We start from the raw sequence: 24550 nt of genomic DNA, 5'->3' as shown, positions 1-24550 counted from the left end.
GAGAGCGCAATCCAACTTGTGCTCAGTGGTGATGATGGTGAAGGGCGTATTTTGCATAGTACTCAACAATGGCATTGTCAGCACAGCGAGGCCGTTGTCAGTATGGGCGACATAGCTCTAACGCATCAAGCTTAATATCTGCAGCAGTTAGCCATTACGGGACAGTTAGGACAAACAAGGTTGAGGGCAAATCCCAATTCGATTTTTTTTTGGGCTGCTACTTACCAGAAGCGTATCTATGGAGTACTTACAAAAATGGACCACCCGATTTATCTAAACAACCACCCAGGAAATCCGACCATAGATGGCTCGGGCGATGGCCTGACAACCTAAAGCGCTTCTCACCTTAGCCGACGTTTCGTCTTCCTCTTCCTCTTTGGCCCGCCGGCGTTCTTCATCTTCATCAACTCCTCCCGCTCCTTAGCACGTCGGGAGAGGCGGTGAGATTGTTCGATCTCATAGCGCGTCTCCTCGGCCTGGAACATGAGCTCCGTCCCTAGTGCCTCTGGCCAGCTGAAGCAGTCAAGTTCAAACTGCCTGGGTCGCTGATAGCTGGAAATTCCCCAGGTCGTTTGAACAAACGCGCGCCAGTCGAGCCGTTGGCCACCGTTGGCGCTGGCATCAGTCATGCCGCGCACGATGTCTGGCAACCAGGTCAAGTCCTCCGTCAATGTGGCCTCAAGCCATCCTTGATGGCGGTTGCCTGTCCAAGAGAGTGTGTAGGTGCGATGATCGAAGTGCATGTACCTCAATCTCTCGCAGTAGTCCATGTTGTCCCAGAAATAGTCGGGGCCGAATGCGGCCTGAGGATCCGGCGTTTTGGCGGACATGACCTGCATGCGTAGACGACGGAGGCCGTCTTGGAGGTAGCTCACGGCAAGGCGATATGCGACAAGGTTCAGCATCTTCGATTCGACAAACTCATTGACCAAGTGCGGAGGAAGGTCCCAAGGAAAACTGGGTGGGAATTTCTTCAGTATCCCCTGCCCGATCCAGCGGAAGAGTGCGTCGATATCACGACGCTCAGCGTGTGACAAGGTGTGGAAATAGTTCCAAGGCTCCTGAACCGGATCCTGGCATGCCGGTGTGGTGGCGAAGAAGCGCCACAGGGTTGAGATGGCCCGATAGAACTGCGGAGTCCTCGATTTGGCGATGTTAAAGTGTTCGATCAAGAAGTCAGCGGCGAGCATTGACGTCTTCTTCAGCAGGGAGAGCCGTATTAATAGCTCCATCTTGGTGTTAGCATGGCCCTCCCATAGTAAGCCATCGTTGTTGTCGAGTCCGAACAGCTTGTCCTCCAGGGGCAAGTGCTCTTTCAAGATCAGTTTCGCGATCGTTGAAGAGCTCGAGTGATACAGCTCCCTGACCTCTGGAACGATGCAGACAAGACTAAGAAAGGTTTCAGGCGACATCCGCCCAAAGATCTGTATCTGTAGTTCAACCGGCAGTCGAAGGATTTGTTTTACTCTGGCCGGATCGTGTTTGCCTCGGGTCCGCGTAGGAGCCGGAGCTTGTTGGGATACGGTAGCTTGAGGAGGCACGTATCTATGCGTGTCGCAGCCTCCCCCTCCCTGCTCATGACAATCAAGGCACCAGGCCATGGCCTGGATGACATCCTCTAGGTTTACGAGATGCGCCATGGTAGTAGTGGGTGTATTCAGCTGAGTTTATGTCGATAAATCTTGAATTTTTCTTTCTGAAATGGAGGTCGCGGAGTGCAATGACTTCTTAGGAGCAGGACATGCCCTTCTTTTAAATGAGCCGACAGTGACGATAGAGCAAATCCCTTTGTCTCACAAGCCGGGATATACATTTTCACGGGAGCACTGTGTGAGACACTGTGTGTTTACAGTGTCTCCACGGACACAAGAGGAAGAAAGACTACAAGGGTATGACATTTGACAACAGCCAGGAGTTGAGAGAACCGCCCGCAGAGTCGCTGGAAGTCCACGCCTGTACACATCTTTGATGCAGGTGGTGAGCCCATCCTGAGGTCGATATGAGGCCCCAGATCTCGAGGGCGCGGATGGTATACAATGTCGATGGTATAGAGTTGGACTGATTGTACGGTCACTGACAGTGTTCTGTACGATGTACAATGGCATGTCAGTAGGTCTTTTTACGTCAGCACAAAGAAAACTCACACATACACAAACAATGCTGCTGTTGAACACAAAGAGATTTTGATACCGAGAGACTTTAACATAGATATGACAAAAGATCAGTGTGATCGGTTCTTCCCAGCCGTGCAACTGTGAGCAGGCCGGGCTCTTCAGTTACATCCTGGGTTGAAACCAAGAACATGAAGGAGACCCTGGTTTACCTCCAGAGTAATAACAGCGCACACTATAGGCTCGCGTTTCTGCATTGTATAACCGCCGCTGAAGTGAACGCGGGAGAAGTGTCTGCGTTAGTTCCGGTCTCTCCGAAGAACAATCTCATCCGGATGTGTATAAGTGAGCTTGATCGCAGCCAAAGAGGACGGCAAAAGATCGGGAAAGATGCCATCAGATGATGCTGTGGCGGTAGAAGATCCCTTATACTTATGTTGCTGGTGGGATGCACGTCAGAAAGCCCCTTGTTTTAAAAGCTGCGGTTTGATCGCAGTGTGGTGTCGGAATGATGCCTGTCTCAGGATGGCTACAGCAGTCTCAAAGAAGATGCGAAAACCCGCCGAATGCGCAGCATAGAGCAGTTCAAGACACGGTACCCGGTTCTCGTAAAGGTGATTGTACTGCCATTATGTGTGCGGTACCTGTATGTACACGATCAGTGCACCCAAATGCTCGACTCCCGATATGCGAGTGACGTATCCAACGTTTCGCCAAGGTCCAGTTTCCCTCCCAAACCAACTCCATAAACCTACCAACACCAGCACCGACACCATGGACATCGAGACACCATCAACTGGCCCCTATGAGCGCGATGTTGTCGTGCTCCCATTGCCCATCATAATTCTCCTCGCGCTGTTGGCGGCGTGGCTGCTGGAACCCGACGACGAGCTTGAGGAGATGTTGGACGAGATCGAGAACCGCATCAACGGCAATTGAAGTCCGCATTAACGGGTGGGTAAGTCTCCAGTCTCCACATCAAGCTCTCTGAGACGACGCGCAAGGAGGCCGGCGGCAGGTACCGCGCCGCTGCTGAGCGCGCCGAACGCATTGCCACCGTACCCTGTATCGCCAGGACTCAGCTTTCCGTAGCTGCCGGTGCATGCACCACTCGACGAGCCGACTCGAGAGGTCAGGAGCGACCCCAAAGAAGACCCAGCGCCAGACAATGGCGGTTCCGGAGACTGGTAATCCGGAGAACTTGCCAGCCCAGTGAAAGGACTGCCAAGGTCCATAGCGTCTCGAGAACCCGGACGTGATTCGAGGGGTGCGAGCCTGGCTAACGTGAAGGGAATAGGAGCAACGGGCTGCGACGAGTACCGATCTGTCGGCGAGTACGGCGTCCAAGTACTTGCACCAGCGGACACGCGACCACCGCATGAGATACCATCAACCGCGTCCAGACGATCTTGAACCGACGAAAAACTCACACCACCCCTCAACAACGCCTTCTCTCCCACCAGCCCAGCAGCCGCATGAGCCATCGCATTAGACGCCGACAGCGACGTCTTCGACGGCTTGTACAAGCTGTACCTTGGATCCGGCAGCTGAATCTCATTACGAAGCTTTTCTTTGCCGTCAGGCACGCGGTTCGCGAAAACCACCCGAACACTATTGTAGAGGAAGAATCGGCCTTTCGATGGGCAGCACACATTGAGGTGGATAAGATAGCGCAACACCGGGCGGTCGTTGGGATCGTCCGAATGCGACAAAGCGGCCTCTGGCCTATCAGTGCCCAGATTCTTCCGAGACGCCATTGGCATATCGATGATCGGCCCGGCAGAGTAACTACGCTGACGAATGAACGTCTTCTGGCCGGGGCCCATGTCCGACAGGTCATACGGTACGAGGAAGAGCTTTACGGCGGTCTTGTTGGGGTTCTTGATTACGATCTGGAGTTGACCCTGCTGCGGGATACGGTAGCTACCTCCAGGCGGCGCCTTGGGCGATGCGGACCTCCGCTTCATTTTCTCACGTCTTCGGTGCTGAGTGCTGGCTCGAACATCAGAGTCGCCGTCACCGACATTATTCGGAGCATTATCTTCAACATCGCTGGGTGGCGCATGATATCTCCTCCTTTTCCGACTTTCACCGTTATCTTCAGAGGGCCTGAGCATATGCTCTAAGTCAATCATCCCGACATAAGGACTTGGCTGGTCATCCGATATCCGCCCATTGCCACTCCCGTAGCTGTAGAAGACGGCTGGAAAAGGCACGGTCACGTGAGGAGGACAACGGAGATTCGGTTTGCAGTCGCCTTTACCAAGCACGCCGATCTGGGCCACGAAATCCAGAGGTCCCGAGGGAGTAGTGGACATCCGTCCCCGCAAGATTGATTCTTCGTACGAACCAACCATCGGGGCGTGGTGCAGCGGAGTAGATTCAGTAAAGATTGAGGGCCTGCGCGGCCGTAAGAGAGGGGTCTGAGGCGTAGAGGTCGAATGAAAGCCAGGAATGCCGGTCAGCGAACGTCTCGGCTGATGTGCTTGATATGGGAAGGTTCCCTCTCGACGAACTGATGGTAGCGTACGGCCTGCCGGGAGCGGGTACACCGACGACAAGTCAGACGAGGCTCGGAGGGTTTGTAGAGAACGAGGAGAGAACGTGTGACGTCTGTTGCCTCGCTCAGGACTTCGCGACATTTGACGCGGTAAAGGCTTTTGGGAAAAGTCCAAGTCTGGATTGTTTGATTGGTGCACCAAAGGGCTCGTCGGGGGCATAAAGACGAAGCTCGGAGAGCGAGAGAAAGACGAATGGGAAACCGCTCTGGATCGACTGATGCTTTCATCGTGCTGAGGCGCTTCTCGAGAGAAATATTGAGGACCAGTACGGGGTGGTCCAAAAGCTGCTGCTGGGAAGTCTTGGTGCCACGGCACGACGGGGGAAGTTGCTAGAACGGTAGCTTCTTCCCTATGCCTGGCCGTATCCTTCTCTTGCCTGAAGTCACCGGAGTGCAAAGCAGATCTCGGGCGCTCGATCTCCAGCCCGGCTTGTTGGGCATTATTATCCGCAGCTCCGCTTGTTGAGTCCTTGATCTCTGCTGCCGGCAATAGTGGCGATAACGTCCTCTGTCTCGAGGAAGGCCGCTCAGGCACGTGATGTGAGAACTATACATCATCCGTCAGTCGCCAATGACGCTATATAGAGAATTCTCATTGCTCGAATAACTATATATAGGAGGCCAGTCAAGCAGACTGCAGCTATCTTGCGCTTACGTTTTGCTGTGTTGTGCCTATGGGGCTTTGGCATCTCTTGATTCTTTCGATCAATGCTCCACGGTCGAGGGTGCTAGATCTTCTATCGCTGGTCGTATAAGCTGCATTGCTGCGAGGCTCGGCGTCTACAGTGGTGTTGGAAGTGCGGCTTCGGTCGTCGTGTCTTCCCCCCAGTCCCCAGCCTGCATATTGTGCCATTCGTCCTTCCACCACCTGAGCGTCGAGGTCCGGGCACACGTTTGGCCTCGGGGCGTCATCTCTGTCATGAAATATCGGCATCGTGACAGGGAAGGCCTCCCGAAACACTCATGAAGCTGGTCGAGAGGGGGTTGGCGAACTGGCAGAGGCGTATTGGGTGCAGGTTATGCGGTCATCGTATCCGAGCGGGGAGATCTAGCTTGAAGTCGTGAAGCCAGAGCGACGCAGGATGCCTCAGTCGTGGGCGAGGTGATGCAAGTCCAGAAGATCAGTTGAAGGCAGCTGAGCCGCCTGAAGCTTTATCAGCACCAGCACTGTCTCAGTCTTGCGTAGAAGAGCAGCAAGTGCGGTGGAGGTCGACCGGCAGCAGACAAAGGCAAGGTACTTTGCTGCATGAGCGCATGAACGGCGCCTTGCAGATCACACGATACCGGAGCTGCAGAAGAGGTCCCACCAGCAGATGAAGCCGTCAAAGGCGTTGAGAAGTCGGGATTGCGGTGCTACGAAAGGAGGAGTCGGTACATATAAACGTTACGGTGTGAGTCGAAGCTCGAGTTCAAGCTCGGCGGAGTTGGTCGCCGCCCGCCCCATCCGCACGATGATGCTCCTGCAAGGGTCTCGCACCACCAGCGTCTTGCACCACCAGGGAAATCTCCGCCAGCCCGTTCGCCGAGGCGCCGTAAACCCCCGACACTTTCTGATATCAACCAAACCGCACATCACCATGGCGCTTAAAAGATCACGAGACGACGACAATTCGCGTCCAGCAAAGAAGCAGAACAAGGGGTTCTCCGTTGGACCCGCGAACTTGCCAGACGGGACCTACAAGCGCAAAGTCCAAAAAATAAAGAAAGATCTCATACACAAGGCCAAAGTCAAGAAGTCCTACGCCAAAATCAAGCAGCGCGAGCTCAACGGACATCCCCCTTCAGCGACTGCGGCCGGTGAAGACGGCGCAGACGGTGCAGACGCCCCAGAACCCGCTTCAGAACCACCCGCAACTCTAGAACTCCACCCCTCCCGACAAGCCCGCCTTGACCGCTCCCCCTCCCCACCTATCCAAAACGTAGAAACGAAGGACCGCACCAGGCCCCGAGAGCGTAAGCCCAAGAAACCCCGCCACGAGACCTTCGGCAAAGAAGCGGCGTACGCGGCTCAGCGCAAAGCGGAAGCAGAAGCGCGGCAGGCGGCGCGCGAGGAGGCTGAGCGGCAGCGAGAGGCGAAGTTGGCGGAGCGGGAGCGGTTTCGGAAGGCCATGGCGAAAGCGAGGGGAGGTGGGAGGGATGGCAAGCGGAAGTTGGGGAGGGAGAGTGGACTTCTGCTTGAGAAGGTTAGGAGGGTTGTGGGGGGCAAGGGGTGAAGAGGAAGAGGGCTTGTCCAATGTATCAGGGAACAACTCTATGATTTGGGGTACGCTGAAGTGAAGGCTCGCCGTCATGCTGGTTATGGGCTTGGACAAAGCACGGGCGAGTCGAGGAAAGGCTTCGAGGCGGTGGAGGATGGATGATGCGGTAAGGTGTCCGTGATTGCTTCATGCGTCTCGCGGGGGGACTTGCGGGCGCAGACTGGCGACCATCACGGCCTTGGGCGTTCTGACGATCACGCCATAGACTTCTAGAGCAGAATGCAGCTTGAACTGCTTCCCACTACGAGCAGGGTTCCGCATCTTGAGTTTCTGGATAGTTGTTTGTCCAGCGGGATATCTGAAGCAAAGCGAATACAGAATTTACTTGACAGGTTTCAATCCGTTCAGCCCTCAACTTGTGATGAGTGTGTATCGAGGACGAGATTCTTGTATGAAACTTTCAACGCAGACGCTGAACCCGACTGCCTGTACGTTCTAGTGGCTACAACAGTTTTGAGAGGGCACCTGTACCTCTGCTTCTTCCTTGACGTTATTGGCTTTCATCTGCGTTCCCAACGTCAATACCAAATCTTCTCCTGCCGCCCGCAGCCTGCTCCCACCAACCCAGACTGAAGGTCCATCCTTCGAACTTCTCTTTCAACTCCTCATCGGTTAACCATTCTGCTCCTCTGCCCAAAAACTCCTGCCCCAGGATCTCCGATCCAGCCAGCAAGCTCGCGACCGCAGCAATGCTGCACGGATTCTTGGGCAGCACGCGTCGGGTGTCCATGCATACCCAAGACACAATTACGCAGATCACCATTGCCGCTAGGATGCCTTCCAGAACGTATGTAGAGGCGCGGTCCTGAACAATACGATTGCGGTTTGGAGCGGTCAAGGTTCCATTAAGCATTTGACTGTAGACAGCACCGCTGGTCGGTGAAGATGGATAGGACGAGACCCGCATTGCGGTGTTGTAGACTTGAGCCATGAGCACGCGATACTGATGGTCCACTGCGTTTATGAGGCGCTGTTCGTTGCTCGGCCCGGCGAGCTCGGCTATGGGAATCCCGTCACGGCCGTGGACTAAAGTGGAGAAGAACTGGGTGAGATTGTTAGATTTGTCGATGAATTGTTGGAAACGGCCGTCGAGAGTAGCGTTCACGGCGGCGTTCGAGAAGTAGGTCGCAGTAGACTCGATGGCCACTGGGGGATGCTGTAAGTCGATGGAGAAGTCGGGCATCGAAAAGGTAATATTGGCTGCTACTCGCTGCATATAAGGCTTGCAAAGGAGTACCGAGGGTCGTTCGTTTGTCCACCAATGTCCCAAAACGGCCATAAGAGGAGTGTGGCAGTTTGACATCCCGCCGTCCAACACACCGTCTTGCACCCACGCAAAATAAGATGCTTGTGGTGGATAGCCTAAAAATGTCTCCGACAATTCGGAGAATCCAGGTGCACCACAACCTCTTGGAACGGATACGTTGATGTAGGGCTGATACGCACCGTACCTCGAACTGGAGTTGAACAACGTAGTCAAATCGTAACCGTAAATTCCAGTAACTGAGCAATTTGCCGTAGCTCTTAGAACATCTGGAACGATCAGGTTCAGGGTTGCAGAGCCACTTTCATAGGCTGTTTTGTTCAAGTGGGTAGAAGATGGCAGCAGATCCAGCTCCAGTTCCGGAAAGACGAGCTCGTTGTACGTCCAAGCGGGAAAAGATAGATTAGCACCCATCACCATGGCGGCCGCGCTGGCTCCATCCTTGACTTGTGTATCGTAGTAGTCGGGCAAGGACAACTCCGGATCAAAGCCGTTCATTTGTCGAACGACAACGGGATACTGCGAAACGAATGAGTCCAGTCCATATAGGCTGCTGACTGCGATGCTCAAAAATGGAGCAAGGAGGACAGCAAGGGTCGAAGCCGAAACAGCAAACTGTCGCTTCGACAGAGAACTGTATAACGCTTGTATGGACATTTTCCCGAGTTGATCATCCAGAATACTTTGTTGTGCGCTTGATCCGCCTATTCGAAGATTACGATAGGGCTGGAAGATTCTCAGAGACGAATCGAGTGAACTGAAAAGGGCAGCAATGATTGTCATAACCAGAGCTGGAACATAAGTGTAGGCGTATCTTGCATCGTCAGATGGCAAATTTGCGATACCACCGTGTCGTTGCGAGGACCGGTACAGCAACTCCAAAGTGATAATGGCGGCGGTAGCTACTACGAGCAACACCGTTCGACCTACGATTGTGACAGAGAATGGTTGCCACCATTCGATGGTGTCAGAGCCATTGGAGTTGCCCCATTCTTTGTAACGCTCTTCTTCCTGCGTGCCGGCCTTCAAATCGATGATTGTCTGGATGCGGAATCTCGCCGTCCGGTCCGCACTTCGGTCAATACAGCTCTCGTGAAGTCGACTTGAAAGTAGGCGAGCAATTCTGGTCATGGATTGAGCACCGGTGCTACGAACGGACTCCACGAACTCAGGAGAGCCGACTAGAAGCGCTGAGAGCTCGCCGATAGAGCTTGGATCACGGGTAACGCCTGAAGGTGACTTGAGTGCAGCTATGGCGGCAGCGATAACGACAAGGAGGCCAAGAGAAGCTTCCATGAGCCTAAGCGACACCACACGAACGTGCAGACGTTGCTGGGTAGAGATCGAAGTACCAATGAATGACTCATTAGTGGGTATCATTAGATACTCTTTTGCAAGTTGAGCCGTTATGGAAGTAAAAAGTTGGCTCGCATGTGTTTTGAATACCTCTGTGTCCATGAGGGTGTTCATGAGATCAAGATTTGCCTCTTCCTGACTGCGGGTGTGAATCGTAGAGTGGGGCAGCGTTGTATTCAAGAATCGGAAGAAGACATCGTAAGTAGAACCCGCTACGACCGGCGGGTTACTGTTCTTATCTCGGCTGTTTTTAAAGGGCTCGTCAAATTTTGCTGGAGCCGCTTGTAGTGCACTTCGAAAGCCCATGGCAATATCCCAATTAGATACCATCGGCAGTGTGAATTTCGAGTCTGAATCAAGGTCGACACTGACACCGGTACCGCTGGGTGTTTCGGCTTCCGTCAAAGAGACAGATGCACGACGAACAGCGTATCGAGGCTCGCATATCAAGATCGTCGAGCTCACATTGTCCTGGTCGGCCCGTAAAATAGAGAACACAAGCCGGTTCCCATCATCCCCAGGCGGCTGATTGGAGCAGTTGCGGATGTAAAAACTACCGAAGATATCGGTGGATGCCTCTGTGTGAGATTCATCAGTGTCGCCGGGCACCTTAGTATTAAAATCATCAGGGTCGAACAGCGTATGTATGCGACAAGTCGGGGTCTGAATCGTGGCTAGGATGGACCCCCCGTCATTGCGTCCATCTAACACAAGACTTGCGCTTTCACATTGAAGTTCCGCTGAAAAGACATCGACGGTCCCTTGAAGAATGGAATTATAGGCTACAGAGATTGGTTAGAATTTTCCTCAGATAATGAAACAGCTCGATTTGTCGGGTTGGGGAATGGTGTCTCAGCAGACCCAGCATCAATGTAGCAGAGACCGCGTCGAGAGGGACTCGGGTAGATGCTGAGTTTGAGTTCTGATGCTCAGATGGTCGAACAGGCCCCTTTTGCTGATATGAAAGCTTCGCATTCGAGGATTGTTTCCGCTTAAGGTGCCATCTAGGCACACAGAGGATTTGCCGTACTATCAATGTGCACGCAAAACACCATCGCTCATTACCGAAATCCCAATCACCGGACAGCAGATATGCAGATTTAACGACTGGAAAAGAAGACTGATAACTTACCGATAGTCTGGTCAGAGGTGTTGAAAGATTGCACCGCATATTGACTAGTAGTGCCCTTAGGGTAGCTCATATTCATCACACTCGTCCCATAAGCGGCAAACGATGATTTGAAATCAATACTGTTGTCGGTGAAAAAGCTTCCGTTAAAGGCAAGGTCAAATGTGTCGGTCGCGAGAAGTCTTGTATCGTGGTTTTTGATAGCCACGCTTTGAAGCATGAGAAGACCCGTCGACACGACTAATGCGAATCTTATGATAAGTGAACCAATGATGGCCAGCACAACAACGTAGTGTGACGCTCTGATTGCTGAAATTATAGCCCAGGCATTCCACGGAGATAAGTAGTCCAAAAGTACGCTTTTAAGAGCTGGTGTCGGACCTGTGGCCATGGCTCGCCAGGGCATTACCTGCTTGGTTCGATACTCAACTTGGCCCCAAAAGGCGGCGACAACAGCGAAGACTTCATAATGCATTAGCTGCAGTGCTCGCAATCAAGTACGGAAGTATATGAAGGAAGGATTACCAGCAACAGGCCCATAAGTCCAGAGATATCGCTTGCTGCGCTCCGTCGTGCTCAGGCCATGATTGGATTTCGAAATGTGATTAAGTACCTCCAACGCGACCAACATGATGATAAACAACAGCATGAAAAGGACCAGGACTGAAGGTCGTAAAAACAGTGGGCTCCAGAAGTTTTGATCGTCTGAGACTTCTGGACTTTTGGACTTAACGTTCCATGCCCGCAGGTCAGTGTCGTCGGGAGTGACATGAAGCGTTGGTTCCTTCAATGATCGTCGCTCTTCTGAAGGCAAGAGACAATGCTCAGGTCCTTCTTCTTCCGACCCGTGAGGAATGCTGACTCTCGGAGCTTCATCTTGCAAACCCGTAGATGTTTCCCTCGGGTTCAAACGACTGTGCGCAGCACTGTATCTTGTCTGGTCCAGTTCTACCGGTGAGACTGGAGGATCCATTGATGATGCAGCGACCTCCTTCTGCTTGCGAAGAGACAGGACGTTTTGGGTGAACACATCTTTTCAACGAAGGGTGGAATCTGCCTGAATAACACGCCATGGTACAATTCAGGATGCGGCTTAGACGTTTGGAAGTAAGCCACAGAACATTTCGATTCGCTAGCTACCGGTCAAGGATATAAAAAGGGAACATAATGCCTGACGACCTGCCATCTCCGAAGCGCTTGTGGCGCGCTAGTGACCCCAGCTGCGGGAAGTGTGGGGGCTACTTTGCTACGCCACGGTAGGTGAGTTATGGTGATACACCACTGTATATATTACTTGTATTCACCTGAAACTTACCCACCTCCTAGGATAGTAAAGAAAACCTCTTCGAGGCTCGCTGATAGACTATTAGTAGGGCGGGTAACCACTAACAAATACCTACTATTGTATGTCGTTATTTGATTCTTGCTGGCAGGCTGTAGTAGATAAGTTGCAACTTTGAAATCACATGGAATGGCATGGAATAACAGTCGAATAGTACAGTTAGAGAAGGGATTGATAACTAATCGATCCCCCTGGTGACAATGCTCCATAGTGGAGGCGGGACATCATAGGCCTTCGTAGTTTCAATGAAAAGAGTATGTGTCTTTGTTCTCGAATCGTCAGAGCGTAGACACACTGCAAGACTATCCAAATCGAAAGACCTAAGCGGGTGTACATCATGTACGAATGCCAGTTCCCTTCGAGCCACTTCATGCGTTTCTCAGCCGCGATCCCCCTACACTCATGTACCTCATCCTAACGACCCAGGAATCCATCCTACAAACTCCACCCATACGAACTTTGACACGCGGAGGCAGAAACGCAGACCCATCAAATCTTGTACACAATGCCTCCAGAATACCTGCAATCACAAATCAGCAGCCGATCACTCAATGAATGCATGTCAAGAACTCACATAATCTTGTTCCTCTCACTCAGCGCCTCAAGCGCCCTCTCCGCCTCCGCCCCCCCAAACTGCGCCTGCCCGCCCGGCAATCTGGCATTAACAGCCCCAACCAGGGGCTCAACATCCGCAGCATCATTAGCAAACAACGGCCCATCGATGAGCTGACCCAGCGCCGTCTGGAACGTCTGCAGCCGCGCCGCAGTGATAGTCTCATCCGCCTGGGCACCTTGCGTCGTGTTCTGCGAGTCTTCTTCTGTCTGCGACGGCAGTAACTGCGATGCTGGTTGCGACGACGCCATCGAGAACTGCGAGGACGAGACTGCTGCTGTGCCGTTTGTGCGGCTGGTGCGCGTGCGTTGCGTGCGCGGGGTGCCGCTGTAGAGGTCATCGTCTGCATCATCCTCATCCGCAGAGCCCGACGCATGGCCGTTCGTGGCTGCGGTCCCGTTAGTCGCGGCCTGGCTCCTCGTCTTCCGTCCGCCGTGCCTGCGCGAAGGTGTGCGAGGCGTGGTACCGTTACGCGTCCTCTGAGTCTCATCGCCGCCGTCGTCGTCGGACGAGTTGTCCTCGTCCGTGGACATGGCGTCAGGGGCTCTACTAATCTTCCTTCGCTTTCTGCGCTCATCGGCCACGACTTCTTTGAACAGGGCGAAGCGGAGGACCTCCTCTGCTTGCTCGGCATCTTTCTGCTCGACGCGGTTCGAGAGCCTTGCTTTTGCGTGCGCGGTCGCGAGACGGATCAGCGTCTCAAGCGTACGGGCTGTCATGGGCGAGGTCTTTCGCTGGTTGCCTTCTAGCTCGTCGTTTCGTAGCGCCGAGTATGTGGTTATGATGTGATCCGCGGCGCCCTTAGTGAGTACAGGCTTTATCCTCGATTTGGCGTACTGGATATATTTCTTGATGAAGGGGATGCTAAGAACTTCGACCCGTCGGGCAGCACCTCGGCCTATGGTTACTGTAACACCGGCGTGCAGCATAACATTGAACTTCTCGTAGACATCTGTCGGCCTGTTGGCGTCGGCCTCCTGATCCAGCCCGACGCCGAGGGACTGCGCGCCTTCTTCCCGGACTGGTGCGCCCTCTTCAGTGCCGGGCTGGCGGTAGCGGTGCATCCGCAGGACGTGTTCAGAAACCTGGCGATCCCGAACATCATCAATGTCATCCGTGACCACGAAGAGCAGATCGAAACGGGAGAGTAGGGAGTCAGGCAGAGCGATGTTCCGATGCGGATCCTTGTGCGTATCGTACTGGCCATATATGGGATTCGCGGCAGCGATGACACTACAACGCGCGTTGAGTGAAGTGTGTATGCCCGCTTTGGCAATGGTCACAGTCTGCTGCTCCATGACTTCGTGGATGGCGACTCGATCGATATCGCTCATCTTGTCGAACTCATCAATACAGACGACTCCACGGTCAGCAAGAACCATGGCACCTGCTTCGAGGCGACGTTCGCCCGTCTCCTTGTCCGAGGTCACGGCAGCTGTGAGACCGACGCCGGAAGATCCTCGTCCGGTTGTGGCGATGGCAAGTGGCGCGGTATTCAGGACGAAGCGGAGAAGCTGGGATTTTGCGGTCGACGGATCACCAACCATGAGGATGTTGATGTCCCCTCTCAGATGAGTACCATTATCGAGGTTCTTCTCCATACCGCCCAGCAGCATGAGTAGAATCGCCTTCTTAATGTAGTCATGGCCATAGATACTCGGTGCTAGGGACTGTGACAGCAAATCAAACACTTTCCTGTTTTTCGATATCTTGTTGATGTTGCGGATGTCAGTGTCAGTGATTGTAGCCTGCGCGATCCCACCGCCGGACTTCGAGGAGAGCAGAATGACGTTGTTCGCTAATATCAGTGTCCGGAAGGTCGCACTGCCGCTACCTGCGCCGCGGGCTCCTAGGGATCTGTAGATGCCAGCAAGCTGTATCCTGTCACCTGGCTTGACACGGTCGACCAGGTCATCGTCCATGATTACGTCGACGCCTCGAGGCAGCTGGCCAGCAGGTGCTCGTTCGGGCATTTCTTGTATGGAGATCGTCTGATGATCACGATATGTGCAATATCCGTACTCCGTTATCAGCGGTTTCCCCTTCTCGTCTTCCGTAGGGTATACGCTTGTGCTTGTAGCGCCGCTTGCTGTCATCGTCTGGTCTACGTACTCTCTGAAGAGGAACTTCAGCTCCGACTCGCTGTAGTGCACGCTCTTGACGACTTTTGGTCGAACGAGCGAGCATTTTGTGACGATGCCTTCGAGGGAGACCATGTGGTTGAGATGGGAGGAGCTGAGGGTGCGAGGATTGCAGGAGAACTCGCCGAAGCTGCCAATGTACGCGCAGTAGTACATCTGCTCGTTTTAGCCTGCGCCTATGTAGTTGTTGTCGTGGGCTCTTACCACATCGTCGGCAGTCTCATGCGGAGGTCGATTCGGTAATGCGGTTACGATGTTCTTGAGTGCTCGGTCGAACGCTAGGGAGAAATCGAAGGGAGTGTTGAGCAGTCTGCGGATTCTTAGCTGCATTGTTCAAAGCACAAGTTGAGGCGCTTACCCGTCTGCCAACTCTCTATTATGCGCTCTGATTTCGTCTATGCTGACCTGTGAGTGTGTTAGTCAACGCCCAAGTATCTGCGGATGGAGGGCGTACTGTGAGTCGTCGAAGACCACGGTTGAGCATCAGTACAACATCGGCTCGGTAACTGCGTTGTTGTCAATGGCGGCGCCGCTTCAAGGAGCCAGTTTGACAGTACCTCCGCGCTCGAGGGTCATCTGTTTCCATGTAAGTGGTAGTCTAGCACACTCGCAGATGATACACCTACTTGGATCCAAGAACTCTTCCGCGGCTCGTATGCGATCTCGTACCGCCTCATCCCGCAGCTGTATGCCGCCGTCCATGCTGTCTGTGGAAGCGCTTTAGGAGCGCCTGATGTTTGCTATTGCTGGCAGTGAGGTGTTGAGGTCTTCAGGTGAAAGCGGCTGTAACCTGATTAATTCCAAGAGAACATTGGCGTTGTGTGGTTCAAGTCGCCGGAATGTCTGCTGGTGGAGGGGCTCACTGGTGGTGATTGTTGATAGGGATGGACGACTACAACGCGAAAAGCGCGCGTCGCATGGCTCAGCGCGTAAAGTGGATTTCTCAGTGATCAGGTCACGTGTCCCGTCCCGTTCACCTGGGGCACGGGACGGATCTCATCGAGTCTGCCATCCGCTCGATCGTGCCTTGCGGGAATTCAGGAGTTTACCGTTTTGGGCATTTTTGCGTACGGGGTACATGCCTAAGTAGGTACTTCTTCATATCTCTTCCGATGTGTGCGGTACGCGGTACCAGAAGCTGCCACGATCCTGGGCTGGGCTGGGCTCCGTAAGTCTCCTCTGTGGGACAGTCACTACAGTCTCACACGACATGGCGTCTGTGAGGCTCAAACATTTCAGGCTGTACGAGGCCGTTTCTATTTCTATTTCTAGCTTCACGTTACTGCCGTCACGGTAGAGCACTCAAGCTAGCTTGGTGGAGCTAGCTTGGTGGAGTGCTGTTATCAACATGGCCCGCCTCATGAAACACCGCTCTGCAAGGAGTAAGTTCATGACGGCTCCTCGCTGCCCCTATGTAAGAACTCCCTTTCACTCCAAAACTGCCGGCGACGACGCTCGGCTCCCAGTTGTGCTTAAACGACTCGCTTGGCGCGGAACAAGCTTCCATGGTCCCCAGCGTGGCTGGGTGCTATCCTTCAGCTCATGCACAGCCGCCCAACGAGCTTCAACTCCAGCATTTCCTTCCCGCAGGCCAAGACGTGCAACATCGTATTAGACTAAGCCCTGTCGCTCTGCTATCCTCAATGTGGACTGCGCTCGAGCAGCAGCCTGCTATCTATGCCGACATGGCTGCCTTAGCGCCGTGAGCTCTGCCACTGAGCCTTCGGGCTGAACTCAAGGGCGCGGACGGTAAATACCCCAACCCATCCCATTCCGGCCTCAGACGTAGGTCAAGCTTCTCTTCGATTGTCTCTTGGAAAGAATTGCTGTTGGCCGTCTCCCTTGATTGGCATCGCGGAGCACTTATCGCCATGGCGGACAGCCCAGTATACATCGGCACTTGGGTCAACTGGAGTACGTGCAAAAGCTATGTCACGAGATTATAGAAAGGCGACTCACTGACAGCATTGAAGCCAAGGGTTCAGTTCTGGGCTCTACCGTGACCATTTCCGCCGACCATGGAGCCTATCTCGTCGCCTTCCTTGCGCTGTTCGTGCGATGGGCGGGCGCTCACCTGTGGAGTATCATTTGCTTCTGCCTGCACCAATGGCGGTCGACTCCTGAAGAGCGAGACGGCCTCTACCATCAACAGCAAGCCGTGCTGCGGAATGCTCTTAGCGATTCCAGCGTGCTGTGGTTCCTCACAAAGCTCGGCTGGAACTGGAAGAACAACACCCACGGCGCAATCCGGCGCAACGTTCCCTTGATGATAATCACCGTCTCACACATGATCATCTTCGCCATCTGCGGTATCTTCTCGTCTCGAGTCACTTCTGTTGGGGACGAGGTCCTTATTCGAAGCCCCATCTGTGGATGGACAGAAGAGCTGAGGGCTCTAAGTCTCGGTGACACCTACAATCAACACGACTACGACATTGCAGATGCGTTGTACACTACGGCCCACTCTACCCTGCAAAAAGGCTCTAGCTACGCCCGCCAGTGCTATGGGGAGTCGGCCAGCAATTGGGGTTCTATTTGTTCCACCTATGCACAGCCGCGAATCAATTCCCAGGTGGACGGGAAGGCACAGTGCCCCTTTCCCGATGGGGTCTGCAACACCACCAACGCCTTTTCTGTTGATTCTGGATACATCGATTCGGACAGCCATCTGGGCATCAACATGCCACCAGGAGACCGAGTAAAGTACAGAAAAGTCACGACTTGTGCGCCCATCGATGCGGACAACAGGTACAGCACTTGGACGACTGACGGCTGGTCCAATGTAACTCTTCCTAAAGTTTTTGAGAGGATCGAAGGGAACACGTACGTCTATTACGACATGGGGTACAACTACATGTGGGGCACCAATTTCACCTTCTCCTACAGCAACTTTTCTTTCCTCACCTCTACAGAGCCTTACACCTTGAAGTAAGTCCTAACAAAAGCCTAGCTTGATTCCCGGATAAGGCGGCTGACAAGCGCTGCAGAGGCTACTCCGCATTCAGCGGAGCGACGGATCTCCATGATTTCGAGCCGATAGACGACTTTCACAAAGAGGACGCTGACGTCACCCTTTTGAGCCTCACGAACAACGCCCGCTACACGGAAGAGGTCATGGACCCCTGGTTCAGGGCCAACATTGAAAGAGCCAACAGGGACATTGGTGTTGAGGACGACGCATGGTTGTGGTACCCAAACACGATTCAATCTGTCCTAGCCTGCACAGAGCAGTATCAGTTCTGCAATGGCGACATATGCACGCCGCTGACAGGACTGTTCAACGTCAATTCTACGGTGAACCCAGATCTCCACTTCAACCAGAACCAAATGGCGACGTACAAAGTGCTGTGGAGAGCTGTTCGCGACTCCCGACTGCAGCACATCCTGTTCATGCTCAAGAGCCGGGCCTTGGTGGCACCAGACTTTCTTTGGGGCAGCAACTTCGTTTCATCAAAACTCAGCGACAACCAGTGGGAGATCGAAGTCCAGAATCTGCAGAACGTCTCCATGGCATTGACACAGCGAAGGGTCGTCGAGTATGCCTCGCCGCCTGACATCGAGATTCGGGCTGGCACGAGGTCTACAGAATACGTCATCACGCCACAAGCAAGCGACGAGCTGAAGATGTGCAGCAGCCAGAAGATCCGCAGCACCGCTTTCTCATCATTTAGTGTCGTCGGCCTCTGCATCATAATGGGTGGCGGCACAGTCATCATCCTGCTCAACTGCTGGCTCACTGACATCGTCCACTGGGTCATGAAGTCGACCGGCAAGGGTCATTACCAGCGCCTCGAGTGGATCGAGGGCGAGACGCTCCAGCTTCAGCGCATGGCCTTTGAGGGGCGTGGCGTTACAGACTGGAAGGGCAGGGATGCCTGCGTCCCGGTCACCACAATCTTCGCTCACAAGTTCCCGATGCCCACGCCTTGGAGTGCGCCTGCAGTCGCCGCTCCGGTCGTTCAGCAGTACGAACAGAAGTCGCATCCGCAGCAGGGTTACACTTATAGCGCGGTACCGGTCGATACGCCAATGATGACCGATCAGATGTCGCCTCCGCCGGCGTATGGAGGTCAGCAAGCCTACTTTGGACGGCAGTAGTGGTTTGAGTTCGCTACCCTAGGGTCTTCGCAGTGTTGGTGCAGGAGTTTTGGGCGCGATGTCCTAGAGTCTAAGTTTCAGTGTAGTTTATGTCATTGAACCAGTGGTGTACGGCGGAAGCGCTTGTCTTGGCTCGTTTCACTCATGATTATGCTATCAAACGCCAATGTACTACAGATTTACTTTAAGAGATTCGTTCTGCTTCTTCCGAGTTCTAAGTCGCTACTTTACAACTGTTTTGTCTTCAATGCAGTCTGGTCCGCTGCTGCACCAAGAAGCTGAATGTCGCTAGAAGAGCCCTTGAATATCAACCGTCTTCTCTGGTGGTACTCTTGGTTCTAGTAGAGGCGCAAACCGAAACCATTCCTCTGCCCGTCTCAACGCACAAAGAGTCCTTCATCTGAGCCATCGCTATCGTCGGAGTCATCACCATGCCCATACTTCAGGCCAGCTTCTTCGTCGTGCACGTCTTCATCATCTTCATCCCCATCGTCATGAGCCTCATTCCCTTCCTCAATCACTCGTGACAACGTCTCTGTCGTGAAGCTCTCATCAACCATTGATGCCTGTTCATGGTCACTCTCAGCCCCAGCCTCAGGGCCATATGAAGAGCTTTGTCCTCTGGCTCGCTTCTTCCTTGGCTCGTCGTCAACCCTCGTAATCCGCTCCGCCGTCCGAGCAGTACCGCCCTGCTCCGCTTCCCATCTTCCAGAGTTCTCTTCCCCTTCGCTCCGACCTTCTCGTCCTCCAACATTCTCCCACTCATCCGCGCTCTCGCCAGTGCTCCGTCCACCCTCCACTGCCGCCTTCCCACCCTCCGCATCCTTCCCGCTTCTCCTCCTCCCACCACCCACGAACCTCCTCCTAGCAGCAACCTCCCTCTTCCCCTCCGTAATTTTGTATCTCGCCCCCCAGAATCCAGGTATCTCGGTCGGCCTTCTTCGCCTCGCTTCCGCCGCCGCCGCAGCCGCCGCCTCTTTCTCGTCCTCGGCGCCATATGCAGCCGCGACGCCTAGATCCACCCGCTCATCTTCCGTGATGCCTTCGGCGAGCCGGATACGCTTGTGGGCTACGGCTGCCGCGCGGGTGAAAGCGGCGTCGTAGCGGCGGGGGAGCGGTGGCGGGGCGTCGGTGGCGGGGAGGAGGTTGCGCTTCCAGGCGGGGATGGGGGCGTCGACGGGTTTAGTGCTGGCAGGAGGAGCAGCTGGGGCGGTAGGCGCGGCTTCAGCTTCAGCCGCAGGCAACACAATCCCCATCCTCTTTGCCGCCTCCACATACTCCTCCCTCATACCCTCCTCGATCTTCAGAATATGCTCCGGCACGGCTAACGTGCCCGCCGTCAAGAGCCTAGCGAGCTTGACCTTGGCCTTGTTCTTGTCGGAGTACTTGGTCGGCGCGAAGCCGTAGTGGCGCATCTGGGCCTCCCACCACATCACTGGTTTTTCCTTTGAGGGCGGGACGGGACCGGAGAGGAGGAGCGCGCGTAGCTCGGAGGCGGTGGCGCGCGCGTGCCATTCGAATTGGCGCACTTCGAGGTGCATGCGGCTGTCGAAGTACATGAAGCCGTCGCGGTAGATGGCGGGGGGTTGAGCGGACATGGTTCGTGGTGAGGGGAATGGGTTGAGCGCTGTGATGTGATGGACCGAGGAGGGTTGTGGACGAGAGAGTGCTTCAGTGGGTTGGTGGTTGATGGATGGCTAGGCGCGCCGAGCCTGGATGGTGGCTGGGGCTGATGGAGGTCGTAGTCAGAGTTGTGCAAGTGGCTGCGATATGCAAAGGCTGTCAAGGCAATGGAAGAGTCAAGGATGGAGTTGAACACTCGATATGCTTCTGTCTGGATGAAGCGGGAGCAGCGGAGGATAAAAAGAGGGAAATGAAAGGCACTTATGTCATGTGGACTGCTTCACCACCAACGTGGCTGCTCGACAGAAATCTCTCTCGGCTATCTGTAGGCGCCACTTACGCCCGGTGAAGCGTACAAAGTGCTCCGTGGCAACACGCCAGTAGGATTCCAAGCCGCAGCCAACGCATAGATGTCTTTAGATCCGTGTTCATGACTCTGAAAGAACGCAGAAGTAAATGAAACCATTCGACATGACCCAGCCTTGGTAGAAGATTCGGTTGAGAGGTACATGAAGAGATCCACAATCTGAATTCTCTTCCGCTGAGGCAAGACCTGAACTCATAGACTCGATCTTCGTAGTTCATACACACCCTGTCACTGCCTCCCGCAAGCTCAGGACTTCACTTCCGGCACGGCTGCAGTTTCATACCTCTTTCATATGATATGAATTTACCAAAGTGGATGCTTGGTCTGCTTTGAAATCAGTACACTCAGACCCGGAACTGTAATGCTAGATACCGCAGAGAACTCAGATTGGTATGTAGAAAGGTTGCCCGAGGACGTCCATTAACAGCACTAAGACGGCATATGGAGTTGATTTACACCATCATTAAGAATCTCGTTTCGCTTGAGTTGTACACAACTAAGCACTGTGGCGAAAAGCACAAATCATTCAAACACTACATGAAAACTATGCGGCTGCTCCAGACCAAGATACTTTTTCACTCACATGACCAACATCAGCTTCATCAAAGCTATCGACGTCCACATCTGCTTCAGAACCTGTCTCGTTTTCTGTGGTGGCTACGCTCTGTACGATCGTCTCGGGCGACATGATAGTTTGCTCCAGGTTTGTGCCGGCAAAACTTTGATACTCTTCGTCCTCCCTCGACATGTCCTCCATTGCCGTCTGCTCAAGGCGGTCCAACTCAAGTCTCTGAGCGGCGATTCTTTTCAGCGTCTCCGCAAGCCTTGACTCCAGAAGATCTTTGTTGCGTCTCAGCTCATCGATGGTCAGCTGAGTTTCGCGTCGGAGTCGCGATAGGGTTTTAGCGCAGGTCTCGTCCTGTAGCAATCTTGCCAGAGATTCCGAGTCCACCATGAACTGCTCAATTCTGTTCACAGTAACTCGAAGCCTATGCACAGCAGTATGACGCAAGTGTTCCATCGAGTCAAGGAGTTCTTCGAACGGTTTGCCGAGTTCGTCCATCTCGTCCGCTGCGAACTTATCTTCATGCACTAGAAACACTTTGGACCACAGGTTGAGTTCGCCAGACTCAGGACAGTCCCATCCCTGCTCTTGTAATACATCTCTCATCGTCTTCTGCCCGAAATTGAAACAAGCGTTTTCTAGAATGCCTTGTACCTTTCCTAGGAGTCGATGTTGAGTCCTGAGAGGCAGGTAAACAGGATAAAGCGATGGAACAGAGATACTCGCGTGTGGAAAAGAACGTCTCTGGGATTGAGGAGTTGAGTCCTGGAAAGCTACCGCGATTCTTAGCGGGTGCACTAAACCTTACTCGAATGAGAGACACACATATTTGCCGCTCCTTTCCCTTTCCCTTTCTCTTTGTATCCTTTTCTACCGAATTTGAAGGCCCGGCTTGACCCTCAGCCGCACCTTTGATAGCGTCCGCTTCAGTCTTTGCAGCTTCAGCCTCAGACGCTGCGCGCTCTGCGCTCTGTGCTGGGGACACCTCGAACACCTCTGGAAACCGGATTTTGGCCTTCAGTGTAGACTCGAAGATCTGCTGTTCAAGGAGAACTTTGGCCGTATTGCACACATTTTCGATGCTGTGCTCGTGGATAAGACTCCGGATGCCGGGATGGGTTTGATGCTTCTGGATGGACTTGCGAATTGTCTTCGGGTTGCGTGCTTGCGCATCAGTTCCTTTGAAGATGTTCTTCAACGCTAAGTAGACCAGTCTTTCATCAGGAGGGTTCTTAGCCATGACGATGTGTCTTTTGCGGCTTTCCTGTTGAGTACTACACGAAGCTTGCGGCGATATCAACCCTGCTCCGCTCCGCAATTTCACGCCACAAACCGAACCCGTGTCAGCCGAACACAAAAGTGACGGAAGCCAAAATCCGTCTCCTGACGAAGCAGCACTCTCAACATGCAGTATTCTCTCTAACTGATGAGGGAGGATTGACCCTGCAGAATCACGTGATTGTCATGTAACTCGCCTAGAACAGTTTGAATTGGTATAGAGCAACAATTACTCCTACTCGCAAAGCGCGACGACTGTCAAGCTGTCGAACTCCGCCAAGATGGGACCTTTGCTGAAGATTTGCGTCGTTGCCTGCTACGAACTAACCGGCACTGCATAAGGCAGGGGCACCATGGCAATATCTACCCATTACAAATCCTAGGGGATTGCAATATTCACCACGGAGTACTCAGCGTGATTTTTGTTCCCGTTACCATTGTCTAGATTCATTCCATGCACTCTCACAGACTCAGCTCGAAGAGCACGTGTGAGTCTGAGTTCTTGCCTTTCTTGGATTCCAGCGGTTCCTGTGCAGGGCTCTCTCTTCGGTTTCACTTACTGCCAATCAGGCAGATGATGGCAGCAGCCTTGGTGAGCTCCGTCGCAGTAGCGGAGCCATCTCTTGATCCTGTCCATATCAATCCAGTGCTGGTCAAGGGGCACTCCAGTACTCTAGCTGGCGTCGTTGGCCCTCAAGGGAAGGACTCCGAGCAGGAACTCTTCTGTATAGCCGATCTCGGTGATCTCACACTCTATGGTCGTGTTTCTATCTCGATGTAGCTGCATAATCGTGTCTGGCTCCAGCTCCGGCCCCTCGCGCGCGTACAGGAGGTGTTGACAGGTAGCGCAGTTCCTGTTCCGCTCCATATCGCCGTAGGTCCCGATGTCAGTCTCATCGAAGGCTTCGGCACGACGGCCCGGTAAGCCTCTCCACCTGCCAGTTATTCGCCTGCTGAATTCCCAATTCTGCAAGGCTGTGCAGCTGTTTCCACAACTCTCCTCCCATGCCGCCGGAAAGTGTATTTGGTTGCCAAGAGGGAGGTAAGCGGTAGCAGAACGCTTCAGGTCCGCTTCAAAGCTTGCTCACGACGGAATTTAGCAAGTTCAATAATTCAGAACGCCTGAATAATCAAAGATTAAGCTACTAAATAAAGCTGCATATCAAAGCACGACCTGTCAAAAGCAGTTCTAGTACATGGTAACAGTTATTTGTGGTATAGTTGATGAATGCAGCTGGTTGAACGACCTCATTACCAGAAAGCTGTTGAATTGACCTCTAGCAATCAAAATTTCCTTGCCGCATGAGTACTTTACTTATGGTTGTCTCACAAGCGGAACTTGGAGGATGTTAGTTATGGAGATGTAGGACATGTGTTGGTATGTGAAGGTGCTTGGCTCAGTGTGAATCTGTATTCTCAGAGGACGGATAAGTAACCAAGCAGACGGAGTGTTCAAGCGGAGCAACCAAGCTCGATATGAGACAAGTGTAGTTTGTTATTGACTGCGACAGGCTCAGCAGCTTTGGCTGTTTATACGATCTTTTCTCATCCGATAAGAACATCTTATAAATTGTTTGACAGGTTGCGGTAGGCCATAGTGAGGTCGCTGTGATACAACAGGCTTATCCAGCGGGAGAAGCACCAAAAGCCCGTCCCAGACTCTGACCCCCGTGGCTTCCGCTCTAGCTGTATCCGCAGATGCCACCGCAATGCATGTGAGAATACCAGGGAGCTGACACAGCGCACTATGAGCGTGTGCAGTAGCACTGGCAGTAAGAGGGGCCAGTTCCGCCAGGACCGGACAGTTGGCACTAGAGCGAGAAGCGTCAGACATTTGAAGAAGTA

At 53.4% G+C, this 24550-nt stretch overlaps 8 protein-coding genes across 8 annotated transcripts; 2 read left to right on the top strand and 6 right to left on the bottom strand.

The window, feature by feature from the left end:
• Positions 1 to 341: 341 nt before the first annotated feature.
• W97_08487 (uncharacterized protein) lies at positions 342 to 1640 on the bottom strand (the record flags this gene model as incomplete). The annotated part of the gene is made up of 1 exon (XM_007786355.1): positions 342 to 1640. One exon carries the CDS (start codon positions 1638 to 1640, stop codon positions 342 to 344), a length of 1299 nt encoding a protein of 432 aa, XP_007784545.1.
• Positions 1641 to 3058: 1418 nt separating this feature from the next.
• W97_08486 (uncharacterized protein) lies at positions 3059 to 4468 on the bottom strand (the record flags this gene model as incomplete). Its single annotated transcript, XM_007786354.1, has 1 exon — positions 3059 to 4468. One exon carries the CDS (start codon positions 4466 to 4468, stop codon positions 3059 to 3061), a length of 1410 nt encoding a protein of 469 aa, XP_007784544.1.
• A 1780-nt stretch (positions 4469 to 6248) lies between these two features.
• Positions 6249 to 6884, top strand: W97_08485 (uncharacterized protein; the record flags this gene model as incomplete). The annotated part of the gene is made up of 1 exon (XM_007786353.1): positions 6249 to 6884. One exon carries the CDS (start codon positions 6249 to 6251, stop codon positions 6882 to 6884), a length of 636 nt encoding a protein of 211 aa, XP_007784543.1.
• Positions 6885 to 7419: 535 nt separating this feature from the next.
• Positions 7420 to 10898, bottom strand: W97_08484 (uncharacterized protein; the record flags this gene model as incomplete). Its single annotated transcript, XM_007786352.1, has 2 exons — positions 7420 to 10127; positions 10682 to 10898. 2 exons carry the CDS (start codon positions 10896 to 10898, stop codon positions 7420 to 7422), a joined length of 2925 nt encoding a protein of 974 aa, XP_007784542.1.
• Positions 10899 to 12590: 1692 nt separating this feature from the next.
• Positions 12591 to 15476, bottom strand: W97_08483 (minichromosome maintenance protein 3; the record flags this gene model as incomplete). The annotated part of the gene is made up of 6 exons (XM_007786351.1): positions 12591 to 14933; positions 14982 to 15084; positions 15133 to 15179; positions 15229 to 15280; positions 15332 to 15350; positions 15401 to 15476. The coding sequence occupies 6 exons, from the start codon at positions 15474 to 15476 to the stop codon at positions 12591 to 12593; spliced, it is 2640 nt and encodes an 879-aa protein (XP_007784541.1).
• A 1169-nt stretch (positions 15477 to 16645) lies between these two features.
• Positions 16646 to 18872, top strand: W97_08482 (uncharacterized protein; the record flags this gene model as incomplete). Its single annotated transcript, XM_007786350.1, has 3 exons — positions 16646 to 16688; positions 16748 to 17702; positions 17762 to 18872. 3 exons carry the CDS (start codon positions 16646 to 16648, stop codon positions 18870 to 18872), a joined length of 2109 nt encoding a protein of 702 aa, XP_007784540.1.
• Positions 18873 to 19249: 377 nt separating this feature from the next.
• Positions 19250 to 20470, bottom strand: W97_08481 (uncharacterized protein; the record flags this gene model as incomplete). Its single annotated transcript, XM_007786349.1, has 1 exon — positions 19250 to 20470. The coding sequence occupies one exon, from the start codon at positions 20468 to 20470 to the stop codon at positions 19250 to 19252; it is 1221 nt and encodes a 406-aa protein (XP_007784539.1).
• Positions 20471 to 21406: 936 nt separating this feature from the next.
• W97_08480 (uncharacterized protein) lies at positions 21407 to 22667 on the bottom strand (the record flags this gene model as incomplete). Its single annotated transcript, XM_007786348.1, has 2 exons — positions 21407 to 22200; positions 22253 to 22667. The coding sequence occupies 2 exons, from the start codon at positions 22665 to 22667 to the stop codon at positions 21407 to 21409; spliced, it is 1209 nt and encodes a 402-aa protein (XP_007784538.1).
• Between the last annotated feature and the right edge of the window lie 1883 nt (positions 22668 to 24550).

This window comes from Coniosporium apollinis (assembly GCF_000281105.1).
Source record: "Coniosporium apollinis CBS 100218 chromosome Unknown supercont1.56, whole genome shotgun sequence".
NCBI lineage: Eukaryota > Fungi > Ascomycota > Dothideomycetes > Coniosporium > Coniosporium apollinis.
This window is presented reverse-complemented; position numbering and strand designations above follow the sequence as displayed.